The sequence below is a fragment of the Panicum hallii genome, chromosome 5 (genome assembly GCF_002211085.1).
Source record: "Panicum hallii strain FIL2 chromosome 5, PHallii_v3.1, whole genome shotgun sequence".
Lineage (NCBI taxonomy): Eukaryota > Viridiplantae > Streptophyta > Magnoliopsida > Poales > Poaceae > Panicum > Panicum hallii.
In genome coordinates, this window is record NC_038046.1 from 12,332,414 (window position 1) to 12,349,395 (window position 16,982).

Sequence of the window (16,982 nt, forward strand, 5' to 3'; positions counted from 1 at the left end):
TCGCGGCTCAACTGCTGCCAGTAGTATAATTCTACGTGAACTAATTGGGTGCTTAGACTTGAGGCGACTTGGTTGCTCGGAAAACCAGTTAAACCACACGACTTCATCTCTAAGCTTGTGGGGCAGGCAGCTGCTGGGAGAGCGAGCACTGCCGTGTCATTGTCACAGTCGGAAACAACGGCACTGAGAAGAAGAATAGTTTTGAACAGTGACTGACTGACTGACTGGTTGGTAGAGGCTGAACAGAAGCCAAGCTAGAGCAATGGCGAATTGGCATCAATCCACATCTAACAATTTCCTCTATGGCATGGTGCTAGCAACCACAGACCATAAGATAATGTACATGTAATGACCTCATGGAGAGATCCATGGACAGGGAGAGCCAGAAGCTAGCGAGCTATAGCAAGAGGCGCTAGCTAGCCGCAAGTCATTAATTGCCGAAGCTTCCGCGGGTAGACGGCGGAGCGTTAGTGCACCCTCTCTCGGTCAGGTCAAGCTGGGGCACAGGCCGGCCGGCGGCGGCGGCTTGACGTGATCCGCGGCCGTCCACATCTCCGCCGCCTGCGCGTTAGGGAAGTAGCACGCCGCGAGCTCCTGCAGGGACGACGCCCTGTCCTGGAGCAGCGGCGCGAACCCGCCGCCGAAGATGTCGCCGGGCGGGAAGTCGCAGACGCCTAGGAGCTCGGGCAGGAACATGTCGTCGAGGGCCAGGCCTCCGGCCCAGCTGTTGATGGCGGAGCCGGCGGGTGGCGGCGGCGGCGCGGGGGAGAACTCCGCGAGCGAAGACGCTTGCTGCTGCGGCGGCGGCGGAAGTGGCGCTGTCGCCGCGCCGTCGTAGCGCGCGAGCACCGCTGTCGCCTGCTGCAGCGTCGACGGGGAGTACATGGCCCCGAAGCTGCACGCCGCGTCTCCGGCGCTGGCCGCGGACGAGGCGGATGCGGGCGACGGCTGCATGGAGGCGCATTGGCTCTGGGGGGTCCCGGCGCCGCGGCGGGAGCGGCCGCCCGAGGCGTGCTGGTGGTGGTGGTGGTTGTAGTACTCTTGCTGCTGCTGCTGGTTGTGCATGGCGACGGCCTTCTTCTTGAGCTTGGTGTTCCAGTAATTCTTGACGTCGTTGTCCGTCCGGCCGGGCAGCTTGGAGGCGATGATGGACCACCTGCTCCCGATGGAGTTGTAGAGGGAGCAGATGATCCGGTCCTCCTGCTCCGTGTAGCCGCCGTGCTTGATGTCCGGGCGCAGGTAGTTGAGCCACCGCAGCCGGCAGCTCTTGCCGCACCGGTTCAGCCCTGCGCGAGACCCCGACCCCGTCAGAATTACATCGAGGAAATCGACTCAGCTCGCCTGCGCACATGCGCGCAAGCATCTATCTACCTATCCACCATCCATGGCGTCCGTGCACGCACCTGCTTTGTGCGGGAGCGCGATCCAGTTGCCGCCGGTGCCGTGGTTCTGCACGTAGCTCCGCAGCAGCTCGTCCTCCTCCGGCGACCACGGCCCCCGCTTCACGCTCGTCTTGTCGCAGCACGGCGCGCGACCCATGCCCGCTCCAACTCCGATCGATCCGCCGCGCGCGCGCGCGTAGCTAGCTAGGGAACTGGGCACGGCGGGCGGGCGGCAGCCGGCGGGGGAGCCCTTCGCCTCTCGGCACGGCCGCGCGGGGGGACGGTCGGGAAAGGGCGTGGCAGGCTGCGGCTGCGGCTGCGGCTGCACAGCGGCAGCGTGAGTTTCCGTGCGGGATAGGAGCGGCGGCAGCCGGGGTGGGCGTGCGGCTTTGGCAGGCGATCACTGGCAACAAGGCTAGCAATCAGGCGAGGGTGCAGCCTGCGGGAGCGCAGGCGCGTTTTATAGCGGCGGTTCCAGCCACGGCCGCCACCACCACCACCATCCACCAGGTTGGTGGTGCTCGCCCGGGCCGGGTGGGCCGCGTGGGGCAGGCGACGACCATTTTGCGGAGCCGGCCCCTCGTCCCGACCGTATTATCGTTCGTCCCTGTCGCCGTATCGCGCCGTGGCCGCTCGCTTTAAAAAATGTTTCCGCTACTATGATAGCTGCTGTTGACCAGCACGGTCTACGTATACATCTACTTTTGGGCATAGTCAATCCGTCCGCTTGCACTTGGCACGCGGTTGTTTTTTTGTTATGAATCCCCCCTCTGCAGGCACGCGGTGAAGACTGAAGAGCGTCTTTTCTTTTCTTTTCTTCTTTCTTTTTTTTTCTTTTGGCGAACAAGAGCGTCGTCTTTTCTTGCGTTTTTTCCCGTAGAAAAAAAAATGGGTCTGGGAAGTTGCGGTGCAGCTCGTTCTCCCCGAGTGTGCGCTCCGTGGCGAATGCGTGCGTTTTGTTTCCCGGAGGGATCCACGGAAACCGTGTGGCTGCAGCGTAAATTAAACTTGCTTCACCGCTTTCTGTTCCGGAGTGGAGCAAGAGCTACCACCACCGGACTGAAATGAAAGGAAGAGGCTGATCACTGGTGACGCACGCATCTTCCAATGTCCCATTCATCGCAGAACGAACAGGCATCTTGCTAACTGCGGAGATCATTATTTGCTTGTGAACGTGTCTCGAACAGGCATCGACAACCGCAGCCGTTCCCTGCGTTCAGAACCCGTGCACGCTCGAGCACGGCCATGCGACGCACGCACGCATGTCAAACGTCAAACGCGCACCCAAGCGGATGTCGCCACGGGATAAAGAAAGAACACGAGCAGAGCATGGCCATATGAATTGTTTGATCGCGCGCGAGTAGCTTTCGGCTAGGGGCCGGGGCCGGATGGAGCGTCATGCTTCCACTCCAAGCGCCGCAGAGCCACAGGTCAAGCCCTGGGACTCACAAGTTTGTGCGCAACCGGGGCAGTCTTCGCGTCGCCGTTGCTGGCACCGAACCCGTTTGACATCGTAGCTGTGGTCCGGCCGGCCGGCGCCTTGACCTCGCTTCTTCATCGATCTCCGAGGAAATAAGCAGCGGCGAAGGGGGCACGCACCTTGACCTTTTGCGCTGGTGAGGACTCCGAAGAAAGGAACAGAAATTAAAGGGTGACCATATGGTTCACACAGTGGCAGCCGGGCAGAGGCAAGAAGCGCGGCTGCTACCTGCGTTTTTTTAGTGTTCGGTTGTGCAACAAGAACATGGCCGCAAGACGATGCGCCGTGCAGGGTTCCAGCAGCGCGTGTGTGGAGGTTTCTAGCTTTGACTGCCGTACCGTTCCGACAGCTTTCAAAGGTTTGGACTTTGAAAGAACCATGGATGTGTGTTTCTTTTTTATATAAAAAACACACAATGATGCATTCGTCGCAACGGATTCACATGTGTAGCCTGATTGAGGCTTTCTATGCTGTTTGGGTTCTTCTTTTGACGGGAATATGATACTGTATATCTCTTTGTTTGAAGATTTATGTTTGCTCCTGACTTTGGTTCTTTAGCAGTTCCACACTGTTACGCTTACAAAAGTACTTCTGGATGTTGCAAAAAGAAAAACATTTCCTCATGTTATCTAGGGCACTTGCCTTCTTTCTCAACATTGTTTTGTTTGAAGAAGTTTCAAGCACAAAGAGCCAAAAATGCCAACAATTTTTTTTAAAAGGAGAGAAGTCAAAGAAGGAAGAAAAGAGGGGGGGGGGGGGGGGGGGGAGATGCTCATCGGAACTACCGGAGCGCCCAGCCCAACATGACCGTCTCGTTTTCCAAAAGCAAAACCAAGGCCCAGCTTCTAAAAACAGCCCAAACTATCACGGCCCGTCTCGTCACCCAGAGCTTCTTCTTCCGCTGCGCGGCCCATATGCTCGATGTTAATTCAATTTCCACCCAACTCTCCCTGGTTCTTGCATCTTGCTCATCCGGCGATGCGGCTGGATCGTTTCATCCGGTAGAACATGCATAAAAAAAAGAACCTCGCAAAAACCATCTCGCCGAAATTGGTCATGTCGGTGATCTTATTTTTTTATGGAATTCTTTATGATATTCAAATCCCATACAAACTTTCCTGAAATTTCGGATGAATTTCAATCTACCGGACCCCTCCCTCTTTTTCCAAAACGGTAACTTGAACACCGCCACCGTCCAGCTGCCCTTTTTTTTTCATTCTCCTCGAGTCAAAACTAAGCTGTTATTGACGAATTTGATGGAGGATCTGTCAAAGTCGTCTTGTTCGGGGACTCTATCAAAGTTGCCCGTTCTCTCTTATTCTTAGTTCAATACATGCTCATGCGCGTTCCTAAAATAGTCGTGCTCAACTACTTTGGCGCCCAGAGAGTTTCGAGACGACCTTGCTTGCCGGGCGGGTGATGGACAGCGCTCTTGAATGCATGCTCGCAGCACATGCCTGTATGCCGGAGGATATATATATATATATATATATATATACAGTGCAACGTCTGGAGTCTGGACTCGAGCATGGTCATCGTGCAACGTCTCCCGAGCATTGACGCTACCCTAACCAAGAACTCGAGCATGGAGTCTGGACTCGAGTACGTGGGCGCTGCGCCGCTCCCAGAGAAATGACTAGGGGCATGGGCCGGCCGGAGAGGAGATGACGTGCCGCATGCATCGCTGTGATGGCAACTCAGCATGGTTCCATCCATTTTCTTTTCCCTTCAACGGTATAGCTGGCAGTAGTGAAGTCCTCCCATGGATAATCTATTCTTAAGCAAGAGAGGCTACTCTACTGCCGCGCTACGCCATACAGTTCAGGCCTAACCGCCTAATTTAGGTTAGATCAGATTGCAGAAGCTGCAGAAAACTCTTCTCGGCTGGTTAGCGTGTTAAGGATACGTACAACTGCGTTGCTGCCTCGTGCCAAATGGATGCGGCCACAGTCCCGTCCTCTCTAGAAGAAATGATGGAGCCCACGTACGCATCACTACGAGTCTGCTACGGAGTACTTCTCGCGGTCGCAGGGCATCGCTCCTGGATCACGGGAGCGAGAGCGCCCCAGAGATCGATGCCGTGCCGAGACCGGCCTGGCAGCGCGCGCGGTCTGAGACGGACAAGCACGCGCTCGAGATCGCCGGCCCGGTCCAATAAGTAGCGCGCGCGCGCGCAGGCGCGGCACAACATCAACACCCCCACCACGCGCAGCTCCAAGCCTCCAGACACCCGGTCGGTCGTCAGTGGAGAGCGGTCGAGGCCGGCCGAGATGGCCACCGCGACGAGGGAGGGCGGCGAGGCCGCGCTGCCGCTGCTGCTGCCGCGGCCGCAGCCGCTGCGGGCGGGTGCGGCGGTGGGCGACGACGGCAAGGAGGCGGCGGCGTCCTGGTGGCGGCTGTGGGCGCGCGAGGCCGGGCGGGTGGGGTACCTGGCGCTGCCCATGGTGGTGGTGGGCATGTCGCAGTACGTCGTGCAGGTCTCCTCCAACATGATGGTCGGCCACCTCCCCGGCGTGCTCCCGCTCTCCTCCGCCGCCATCGCCACCTCCCTCGCCAACGTCACCGGGTTCAGCCTCCTGGTCCGTGCACTCCTTCCCCCCCTCGATTTTTCACTTGACCATTTCCGCGTCCCGTCCCGCCCGTTCTTTCTGCTGGGCACCGTGATACTCGCATGATTTTTCTTGGTTGGAGAAGCGCGTGTCGATGTTAATGGCTGGCATGCCGTGCGCCTCTCGGCTCTGGTAGTGGTCGAGGTTGCTCTGGGCGCCATGGATCATTTCCGAGTTTTCTTCGGTAGAACCAGTGGGATTTTTCCAGGAGAATCTTGAGATGCTGAACAAGAGAAATAACCTTTAGTGAGCTGTTTGTCTGTCGATAGGATACGTGTCTCGTTGCAGTTGGATCTTGGATGATCATGTATTCATGTGACTTTCGCTTCTTTACTCTAACTGGAGATTATGATAGTGAGCTAGTGGATGTGGACGCATGCGTTCTGAACGGTTCAAAGATATTTCATTGTTCAGCTAGTCCGCTAGCGACAGGGACGTTGCAGGAAAAGAGTACGCCGCAGTCCATGTGTAGTAGGAGGTAGTACTGGTAGTACTATATTCTGTGGACTTTGCGAAAGAGGATCTCTTTTCCAATGGACTCTTAAGTCATCAACACAATTTCATCAGCATAATAAGTTGCATGCCCAATACCTCTCCCTTGACCAATAATTATTGGATTGTCCCAATATTTAACCCCAACTCCTCTCAAATAAAGGAAGAGACAAATTCTGCTCTTCCAATATGTTAGTTATATTAGATTGAGATTATTGAGGAACTGTAAAAATATCTCCCCTAATAATATATGAAAATGGTATTAGGACATCCCAGTACTACTTTATTGGAAGATATTTATTGGGAGACTGCTGGAGATGCTCTTAGAAAAAAAGAGACTAATGGAGATACTCTTACATGGGTATTTTTCCATCTGAAAATATGGGATATCTCTCATAAATTGTGGGTAGACAAGAGCATGCATGAGATATTTGTGTTTTATATGAGTTATCAGTGTCCGGAACATGTTTATGCACGACAATGTCAAAGAAGAAATTGACTAGGTTTTGGCTTCACTCCAGTTTAGGTTAGTCATTGTGTCAGCATAAGTTGCTCAAACGCCGCTTAAAATATGTTTTCTTGGTAGAATTACTATGATGAGTACAAGATGTCGTTCTCCACAGGAAACTATGCGATCCCTCATAAATTGTGATGTGACGAGAGCAAAAGGGTCATTTGATTTCGTTCTTATGTGAGCTATCAGTTTCCAGGGCATGTTTAGTCATGATAATGTCAAAGAAGACATCGACTATTTGACCATAATGAACACACAATGTTCAGTTTACGATTTTACCTGGTTAGTCACTGTGTCAAAGTTATAACGCAAGGGGGAAAAGAAAAGGTAATTTGGCAGGTATCACTTCTTTTCTTAACAATGGTCTTCATATTTCTACAGACCAGAGCTCAGCTCAAAACTTACCGACATACTGCTTCATTTATTCTCTCTTCAGCCATGACAAAAAAAATAGTGCTCATTTCACCTGCAAGTATTTGGTATCTCCTTTGTGAAACAGATTGGAATGGCAAGTGCACTGGAGACACTATGTGGCCAAGCCTACGGTGCAAAGCAGTGCCACAAACTAGCCGTCGACACCTACAGAGCAGTGTTCACCCTCCTGGCGGTCTGCATCCCGCTCTCGCTCATCTGGGTGTTCATGGACAAGATCCTGATGCTCATAGGCCAGGACCCCCTCATCTCCCGGGGAGCCGGGAGGTACATGGTCTGGCTGATCCCGGGGCTCTTCGCCAACGCGGTGATCCAGCCGATCACCAAGTTCCTGCAGACGCAGAGCCTGATCTACCCGCTGCTGCTGTCGTCCATCGCCACCATGGCGATCCACATCCCTCTGTGCTACGTCATGGTGTTCAGGACCGGCTTCGGGTACACCGGCGCCGCGCTGACGATCGGCATATCGTACTGGCTGAACGTGGCCATGCTCGTCGGGTACATAGTGTTCTCGAGTTCCTGCAAGGAGACGCGCGCACGCCCCACGATGGAAGCCTTCAAGGGAGTGGACGCGTTCCTGCGTCTAGCTCTGCCCTCCGCACTCATGATCTGGTAACCAGCACAGAGTAGATCTCACACATTCATAGTCCCGTCGATCTCTATTCTGAATTCCCTTTTACCTGCGAGACTGTGACTAACAAAGTCTAATTCATTTTCTTCTCAGTCTCGAATGGTGGTCGTTTGAGATCCTTATTCTCTTGTCAGGATTTCTACCCAACCCGGAGCTGCAGACCTCAGTGCTTTCGATCTGGTACTGACTGAATACTCCATGATCACTGTGTGCATATGCAGACACACGATTCTGCTTCTACAGCAATAGTGTCTAACGTTATGATGCTCAAATCCTTTCTTTTACAGCCTCACAAGTGTAACATTGCTCTTCACCATACCATTTGGGCTTGGAGCTGCCGGGAGGTATGATTGCGAAGAAACCTCTGACTTTCATGGAAGATGCTTACTCTGTCTCCTTTGAAGCAGTTTATTTACCATTTGATGGTATCTTCTTCTGAACGAACAGCACACGGGTGGCGAACGAACTGGGCGCCGGGAACGCTGACGGAGCTCGATCCGCAGTCCGCGTCGTGCTCTCCATGGCGGCGATGGACGCCATCATCGTGGCCGGGACCCTCCTAGCGGCGCGGCGCCTCGTGGGCATCGCGTACAGCAGCGAGGAGGAGGTCGTGTCTTCCGTCGCCGCCATGGTTCCCCTGGTCTGCATCACTGTCGTGACCGACTGCGTGCAAGGAGCCCTCTCAGGCGTCGCCCGGGGGTGCGGGTGGCAGCACCTGGGCGCGTACGTCAACCTCGGCTCCTTCTACCTGCTGGGGATCCCCATGGCGATCCTTCTCGGCTTCGTGCTGCACATGGGGGCGAGAGGGCTCTGGATGGGCGTCGTCTGCGGCTCCCTGTCGCAGTCCACGCTCCTGGCCGCCATCAACTTCTTCACCGACTGGCCCAGGATGGTCCGTTCTCCGGATGCACAGTTGATGCAGCAAAAATGGAACGAATAACCGTCTCATTTCGAAGAGCTCGTGCGTTCTCTCTCTCTCATGGTGCATTCGGCTTGTTGTGTGCGCAGGCTGAGAAGGCTAGGGAACGGGTGTTCAGCGAGAAGGCTCCGGAGCCCAGGCCGTGATGTCTGCTGGAGTAGCGGCACCTCTACATTTTACAGTCCAATTTTGCAGGGGAGGCGTCTGTTCCCGTGGCATTCACGGAAGGGAGAGGGAGATCAGGCAAACGTGGCTCTTGCCTGTCAAGGCGAATGGGCCAATCCATGCCCGTTTACTCATCAAGGCGCACATGGTTCTTGCTTTCGGCTTCGTTTTCCCACAAGAACTGTAAAGAAAAACAGAAGAATAATATTTTTAATGAGTATTGCATCCGGTCGGATGCGCTTTCGCCGGAGTGGAGGGCGGTCCGGCCGGAGGTAGAGTGCCCTGGTGCTTGGCATCCAAATAACGCAAGGACTACTCTACCCTTTGGCACCTAATTAAATATGCATTGCATGTACTTTATTAAAAGAAATAATAAGTAGAGAAATGCTGATAATTGTGTAAAAACTCGATGACGACGTGCAGTTGCAGAGATTTGATACATTTCCTTCTTCTTTTAAAGAAAAAGGAAACTATCAAGAAATACCATACCTATAGAACCCCAGTGACTAATACCTGAAACTAGGCAAACTTACGTCTATTTTTTCAAAAGAAAAAAAGAACCGACAATGCGACAACACTTACGATACAAATAGCCCTAGCCAATCAAACGGACCGATACCATTTCTGAGCTCGAGGGGAAGCCCAGCCAGAAATCATGAAGGCTTATAGATTGGCTATTTTTTTTTTTGAAGAGAATATAGATTGGCCATTGGCTTGTTGCTCTCCACCACCAGTTGAGCAGCCACACATCTCAGCTCTGATGGTTGTGGACCCACGCGACGGCATCTGCGATGCACTTCCGGTACCTGTCCATGCCAGCCGGCTGCAAAGAGACGCCCACCTCCATCCCGCCGGCCCTGCTCCGGCTCTCCGCCACCGCCACTGCGCCGGTCCTCGCTACGGACACGACGTCCACCTTCGCCGGCCGGCCGAATCCGAAGTCCAGCTCGTAGACGCGGAACCTCGGCGAGCCGGCCACGGACAGTACGCCCGCCGCGGCTGCCTCCATTATGCGGTCGACCCACGCGTCCATGCTGGACGTCCCGATGCCGCGCACAGCTTCGTCTATGGCGGAGGCGACCGCGGCGCACGCACTGAAGAGGCCGCCTGCGCCTGCCGCCGCCAGCTCGCCCTTGGGCGCCCCTGCAAACGCTGGGCCGACGCAGTTGCCCAGGTACTCCTCGGGGAGGCGAGGCTTCATCCGCGAACGGTGGTCGACAGGGAAGACCATGTGGGCCATCGGGCATTCGTCGCCGCCGCCGCTCTCTTTGGCTCGCTGGTAGCACCACCAGACGAAGCCGAAGGTGGCAACCAGAGAGGAGCACCGTGGCGGCGCAACGCCGAGCGTCGCGGCCTCGTCGGCCATGACGTCCAGCATGGCGAGGAGCTGGTCGGCGGACATCTTGACGAACTCCAAGTCATCAGTGCCCGGCGCCGCTTGGGAGATGATGTCGTATAGGCCCCTCGGATCAGGGAGGAGAGCCCGGTCGATGACAGGAGGCAGCGGCCGCGTATCGGCGCCGCTGCATGCGGCCGCCTAGGTATGCAGGAAGTGCGTCGAGCCCGAGCCGTCACAGGCGGCTTGGTGCACGGTGACGCCGATGGCGAGGCCGCGGCACGCGGACAGGAGCGTGGCCTGCAATGCGAGCAGCCCGCCGTCCTCCGGGAGCGGCGGAACGAGCGGCACGATCTGGGCAACCTCCCGGGGGTCGTCTGTGGTGAGGCCGTCAATGTCCACATTGTCGTCGCACTCGGCGACGGTGAAGGTGACGGCGTCACCAGGGCGGTAGTACAGCTCATAGCGGCCGGACGTGCCGGGGCTGAGGCGGAGGTGGCCGGCGAGCGGGTAGAAGGCGCTGACGGCGTGGTGCAAGGAGCCCTTGAGGTTGGAGACGGTGGTGGCGACGTCGGCGTCGGGGGCGAGGCGGTAGAACAAGAGGCGCTCGACGGGCGGGGAGTGGAGCCAGAAGATGTCGAAGAAGGTGAGCGGGAGCGAGGTCTCCGGCGGCGACGGAGACGGCTGCACGAGGGTGGTATCGTGGATGCGGAGGCGAGGAGATGACAAGGAGGCCCCGTGTCACGTTTCTCTCTCGATTTGGCGTAATTTTGGGTAGATGTAGAAGGATTTGGGGAAGAATGAGGGAGAACCGGGGAGGAAGACAGAGTTCGGGAGGGAAGTAGAGTTTCACTTTGTCAAAATATAAGTTCAGAGGACGGGGTCAAATGCGATTTATACAGTATCACTACCGTCTCAGTATACAGGCTCAGCCCAATACAAGAATGTATGGCCCAAGGCCCACGATGAACCACAGTTGACGTTTCACCCTCGCTCGCGGTTCCCGACATGCATGCAGGTAGCCGCTGCTGCTGCTCTGACGCTGCAGCCATGGCCGTCGCGTCCTCTGACATCGACGTCGTCGGACGTAATTGCCGCAGGCAGCTGGGGACGACGGACGAGTCGTGACTTCTGACCAGTGAGTAATCTTGGGAGAGAGAAGGGTGATTGCAGACGGAAATTGAACGGTGATGCGACGCTATATTTGAGCCGGTCCATTACTCCCAGTCCCAGCTAGCAGAGCAGATGGTCCCTGTCTGCTTGGCTGCTTCAAATTGAATTGGCCTCGTCCATTACTCCATTGTCCCGCGGACTGGTGGTTCGTCCAGGGCTTGTTTAGATGCACCCCAAATGTTATAATTTTTACGCTCTCTCTCCATCACATCAATTTTGGGACACATGCATGGAGCAGTAAATGTATGTAAAAAAAATAACTAATTGCACAGTGTAATTGTACATCACGAGACGAATCTTTTGAGCCTAATTAGTCCATGATTAGATAAAATTTATCAAATACAAACGAAAGTGCTACAGTGTCACTATTGCAAATTTTTTACAATCTAAACAAGGCCCCATTCATCCACCCACCCATCGTGTGGTGGATGGTATGCAACGTCATCCATGACCTCACAGAAGTTCGCCGTACCTCAAATCGTCCCAAACACAAGAACAGAAATAGAGACAGTGAAACGATAGGCACATGTATTTTATCTCTGGGTGATGACTGCTCTCGGTGATCACTGATCAAAATGCATTTTTGATTCTTTTTGTTCCCCCTTTGGCTCTACCACTTTTGAGGGCCATGTATTGATGTTTTCGATAAGGACACACGTTTTGGAACACTGAGCTGGTTTCCTTAATTGTTCCGCGAGTGTAGAAAGGTTTTTCTTCACTAAAGAATCGTCTGCTGGAAGTGTGCTTCTAACATGATATCGACCTTCTAGCAAGGTAACGCTCCTTCAATTAAAAAATTATAAGACGTATGCTATTTCTTTAGGACAAGCCCTTTACAAAAAAAAAATTACTCTATGAATTTTTCACTTATCATAAGACATTTTTAGTACAAATCTAATGGCATCAGTTTTGTGACGCAAAAATTGTGTATGTACTACATCTTATGATTTCAAATACAATGAGTATATTATAAGAGATATTAAAGGTTGAATATAGTTTGAAGATCTCTTCATACATTACAACCTATAATGAGGAATACTGAATTACCATCTATTCATTATCTGCCACTCCAAATTAACTCAAACAATTAACCTGGGAACAAGTAAGGCTAAAAACTTACTTCCAATGATGTATTGGGGCCAATATTTGACCCAAACATTGAAACAGTGAGGTAGCTAAGGTAATACTGCGATGCTATTTTTCCCAAAATCAAGTACTTTACAGAGCGGTCATCTACTCTTATGCATCCACTGTCCTCAAGATCTTCAAATGTAGTTTCGACTAACCTGTTTGGACAAAAATGGGAAGACACCATCAAATTGTTGTAAAGCAAGTCGAAACTTATGCTTAAATGAATTCCTCAGTTCCCACCTTGAGAGATAAGAATTCAAGGTATTTGTTTCAGTATCCTCCAATCCATAGTAGGCTGGATTAACAACCTGCGATGTAGCAACAAAACATAGAGTTTACAAGATGTCTCTATCCCACCTATGAAAGATTCTTACAACAGTCTTGATCTCTTCATAGCAGATCACTTTGACAAGCCATAGATTTGAATCAGCACAACAATAAGACAGTTTATACAGTACTAAATCGACAGTTGAATATTTATCCGTATGATTTCAGATTTTATAGTAATGGTCTTGGTTTCAGACCCTTTAATTAGGAAAATATACCAGCCAGTCAATGTGAGGATGAGTTTAGTGCAGGAAAATAAACAATGTGCTGAAAAGGATTTTACAAGATAAATACCAATCTGCGATATAGGTAAGTCCAAGTGAGATAAATAATCGCTTCCTCCTTGTTGCTGATGGTGCCAGAAACAATTTCTGCATTTATGTGATCGTGCAAGTGCTCCCTCAGATTACTCTCCACAGGAAATGGTTCGTAGAGGAACTGAAAATTATAATATTTAGTTTAAAGTCAATATAAAAGATGCATTAGAGATTGTTCATTAGCAGAGAAGAAAAATGCGCGACCTTCTTGTAAAAGCTCTTTTTTGGTTCATGGACAAGAATAACAGCTTTGCCATGTTGGTCGTATTGTGGTCGACCAGCACGACCCATCATTTGCAGAATATCTGTGATATCATAATCGATGTATCTTTTTGTTTTGCCATCATAGTATTCAGTGCCCTACAAGATAGATATTAAATGAGCCCAGAAGTAAATCACCAATAAGGACCAAGAAAATTCATGCATTATGTCACCTTGATTATGACCAGATGAGCTGGAAGATTGACACCCCACGCCAACGTGCTGGTACATACCAGTACCTGGAAAAAACATCAAGCAACAAGAAATTCTGTTTAAGTTGCTTAAGCATGTAACTACAATGCTTAACACGAGAAGTCTATCAAAGAAGAACACACCTGAATCCTATTGTTTGAAAAGAGTTCCTCAACCAAGGATCTGTCTCTGTCATTTAAACCTGCATGATGCAGACCAATGCCAAACTGAAGAGTATGCCTCAAATTACTATCAGGATCTTCTTGCTTACATGCATTCTTCCAGCCAGCTCCAATTGCCTGCCATGAATGGGAGCGGGCGACATTTAGCTATCTTGGGCCCACATATGAAGCAAAGCTACACGCATCTTTCTCATCGATGACATCGATGGGTGAAAGATAAGTGATAGCTTCATTCATTCGTTGCTGTGAAAACGGTCCAAAAGAAAACAACCTAAACATCCAGCAGCATAGTTACTACTTTAATATAAGAAGATCACTACCTGTTATACAACGAGAGTACAAAGTACAGGAAAGATCAATTTTTGCATGGCAAGTCCCCTCATGAAAAAGAAACTGGAAATACTAGGACGTGGCAAGCTGTTGGAGACAAGAAGATTGGCCAGATGGGATCTAGCTCTAGCATGCGAGCGCTATCCACGTTTGTCTTTGGTGTTGCCCTGTCCTAAATGGTAGAAAGTACTAACTGTGGAGTGAATCCTAGGTAATTGGATTTGTGAAAAAGGGCCGGCTGTTTTCATTGGCCCCTACAAGCATGGGAGAGAGCTTAGGCTTAGAGAAAGACTACGCGGATAAGGCCAGCCTCAATGGAAGTGTTATGGAAGTTTCATTCTTATTAAATGATATGCTACATAGGCAAAAGTGATAATATGGCAAGTAATTTATGAGGAAAGAGAAGAATAGAGTTTTATGGTGATGAAACTTAGTGTGCACGATTACCAAGAGCCATGAAACTAGATGAAACTCGAGAGGATTTGAGTTTCGTCAATAAACATTCATCAACTTCTATTGGTCACATGGCACATTTGTTCACAACACCAATCAACAATTAAATGTGACAGCTTATCTATGAAATTGTGCAATTGTGCAATGAAACTGTGCTTTGAGGGGGATGGTTTCATTCTGGTGTCAAGCTGATGTGGCAGTCTTGATAACTGTCAATGAAACTGTGCATTGAGATTTGCCTAAGAGACAACTCACTATATATTAGTGTAAATCTAGGAATACCATTTACGGAAGCCTATACCGGTATTTATATATTGCTCATGGAGTGCATAATACTAACCGCCCATTACAAGTTTTCAAATATGAGAAACTCTATTTATTGTTGATAGATTTTTTGGCAAAAAGTTGTTAGATTTACAATGTTCAAGTCTAAGAAAAAAAATCTTGGCTGCACAGGGAAACGAAATGTTCGTAAAAATCATGGGTGGCTGATTTTCTAGCAAAAATGTGACGGATTTGCAATGTAATAGTCTAAGAAAGAACGTTCCATTAGTGAAAAAAATAAAATAATCCAAATAGATAAATAAAATGTTCTAATTTTATTCTACATTTTTCTATCATAGAGGGATGAATCCAAACCGTTGGATTTTAATCCAATCACTGCTAGATAAACTAGTACCGGGCATAGAGCGCGTTTAGTACCGGTCGCAACAACCGGTACTAAACGAGCCATCCAGAAAAAATGAAAAAAAATATTACGAACCGTTGGGAGGTCCGCATACGTGCATAGTCACAAGTCACAAGTCACGCGAGTAAACGTGTGTGCGCGGCCATGAGGATTGAAACCCACGACCTTCGGTGTCACGTGTAGTTTCCTTTCCATCCCACGTACATATCACATGTGACTAGATAGCAGATGCTTTTCCTTTTTCCTTTGAAGTGACCCATGGAAAACCATTTAGTAACGGACTAAGACATTGACCGATACTAAATGGTGATATTTAATACCAGATGGTGTTATTGCCGGTCGGGGTACTATAATGGCTCCGGGGGTTTTCAAATTTGGACCCGATACTAAAATAGCTTCGTGGCATCTTTGATACCGGACCAAATTGTATCCGATACTAACGCGTGCTTGATGAAAGTGCTTGATATATCAACACATAAATACTATGGCCACATTGCTTGGGTCGATCATTAGGGTAACTTGGTAATTCAAACAGCCGGCATCGCGCTTCTTGATGTCGATGTCATTTTGGGCCCCGTATCCACGATCGTAACCATCATATGGCACACTTCGACCATCATCAAAGAAAGCTTGCCACCTTCTGTGGGCTAGCGTACGTTCGTGCCTCATGGTCTAGATTGGGAATGATTGACCTGCTACTAAATGAGGAGCCTTGCTCCAAGCCCAGTAAGGAGGAACGCTTAGGGCCACTAGGGCTATGGCTTAGACGTTGGTCAGGATTTTCTATACTGTAGCTACTGTAGATATAGAGGTCCAATCCAGCTAGCTCATCATCTCTACCGAGTGGCTCTAGGCTTGGGCCAGACCTAGCTCACTCTTGCTCTAAGCCCGGGATCAGGTGGCTGCTATGGCTTTGAGGGCTTAGGCTCGGGTACCTTGCAATTAATTACGCAAATCTATTTATGCAATTATTTGCAATTATGCAAGTTATCTAACTCATAGTAGTTGAGTAAAAAAGACAAATAATGATATATTGGACTAAATATAAAATTACAACATACTAAATGAAATCACACTAATTTAGGATCTGTTTGGCTAGGCTTCAGCTCCTCTTAAAATAGTTTCGGCTACAGTTTATTGGTGGAGCGGCTTCTCCGATGAAGCTGAAACCGTTTTAAAAAATGTTTGGCATAATGGCTTCTCATATTTTTTTTATGGATGGTTTAAGAAAGTAAAATGTCTAATATACCCTAAATATCTGACTTAGTTTTATACCCATAGATTATAATTTGATTTTATATGGAATTAAAAAATAGCATATAATTAATCAAAAATTAATTTCTATACCACTAATTAGTCTCACACATTTTCTTTTTATTTTTTGTTTGTGTGGGCCCCACCACAAACTATCCTAATCCCTTCGCTGCTTCATCCCTATCGTTTAGCTGCCTCATCCGTGACACGTGACTGCCCATTCCAAGCCCAGTGCTCGCCGCCGCCGAAGGAGCCTTGCTGCGTGGCTTCCAGATCGCCGGGCCAGTCCCCGCGCCCGCAGCCGACAGAGCCTTGCTGCGCGGCCACCTCGCCGGCGAGTTGACGCTCGCACTAGAGGTGAGCGCGACATCGTCTCCTCCCTCCATGGTCCGCATCGGCCCTGCCATGGCGCATGCGGCGCTCCGCTCCGGCCTCGCCACCCCTACAGCCTAGCTCTAGCCTCGTCGTGCGGCATCTCGTCCATCACTGATGCCATTCCCGGCCGTCGCTGCTGTCGCTGCTTCGACCCGGCATCGATGGGCCCCGTGCAGCCGCACTATCTCGCCGCCGCCACCCGCGCCCACCGCCGGCCGCCGACGCCTCTCGCTGCTCCCGCCGACGGCCGCTTCTGCGCCCGCCTCTGCCTTCGCGCCCGCGGCTAGCTACCTCGTGGAGCTCTCGGTTCGTCGCCGCCTCGTGAGGACACGAATGGAA

The 16,982-nt window shown here is 50.9% G+C and overlaps 2 protein-coding genes and 1 pseudogene across 3 annotated transcripts; 1 reads left to right on the top strand and 2 right to left on the bottom strand.

Annotated features, from left to right (window-relative positions):
• Positions 1–110: 110 nt before the first annotated feature.
• On the bottom strand, positions 111–1,800 carry LOC112894038 (transcription factor MYB4-like). Its single transcript, XM_025961611.1, has 2 exons — positions 1,404–1,800; positions 111–1,286 (listed from the first exon to the last, which is right to left on the bottom strand). Exons 1-2 carry the CDS (start codon positions 1,537–1,539, stop codon positions 487–489), a joined length of 936 nt encoding a protein of 311 aa, XP_025817396.1. The 5' UTR covers positions 1,540–1,800; the 3' UTR covers positions 111–486.
• Positions 1,801–4,932: 3,132 nt separating this feature from the next.
• LOC112893691 (protein DETOXIFICATION 12-like) lies at positions 4,933–8,925 on the top strand. Of its 2 annotated transcripts, none has more exons than XM_025961149.1 (6): positions 4,933–5,441; positions 6,977–7,521; positions 7,634–7,720; positions 7,828–7,884; positions 7,988–8,432; positions 8,549–8,925. In XM_025961149.1, exons 1-6 carry the CDS (start codon positions 5,133–5,135, stop codon positions 8,603–8,605), a joined length of 1,500 nt encoding a protein of 499 aa, XP_025816934.1. In that variant the 5' UTR covers positions 4,933–5,132; the 3' UTR covers positions 8,606–8,925. The 2 variants fall into 2 exon arrangements, with proteins under 2 accessions (XP_025816934.1, XP_025816935.1); XM_025961150.1 differs by having other exon boundaries at positions 5,305–6,804.
• Positions 8,926–9,001: 76 nt separating this feature from the next.
• Positions 9,002–16,675, bottom strand: LOC112892430 (annotated as a pseudogene).
• Between the last annotated feature and the right edge of the window lie 307 nt (positions 16,676–16,982).

Bases quoted from the DNA above. Each gene is read 5' to 3' on its own strand.
- LOC112894038 (XM_025961611.1), bottom strand. From the start codon at position 1,539: ATGGGTCGCGCGCCGTGCTGCGACAAGACGAGCGTGAAGCGGGGGCCG. The intron at 1,287-1,403 runs GTGCGTGCACGG...GGTCTCGCGCAG, and splicing joins CGCGCTCCCGCACAAAGCAG to GGCTGAACCGGTGCGGCAAG.
- LOC112893691 (XM_025961149.1), top strand. From the start codon at position 5,133: ATGGCCACCGCGACGAGGGAGGGCGGCGAGGCCGCGCTGCCGCTGCTG. The intron at 7,721-7,827 runs GTACTGACTGAA...TTTCTTTTACAG, and splicing joins ACCTCAGTGCTTTCGATCTG to CCTCACAAGTGTAACATTGC. The intron at 8,433-8,548 runs GTCCGTTCTCCG...TTGTGTGCGCAG, and splicing joins TCACCGACTGGCCCAGGATG to GCTGAGAAGGCTAGGGAACG.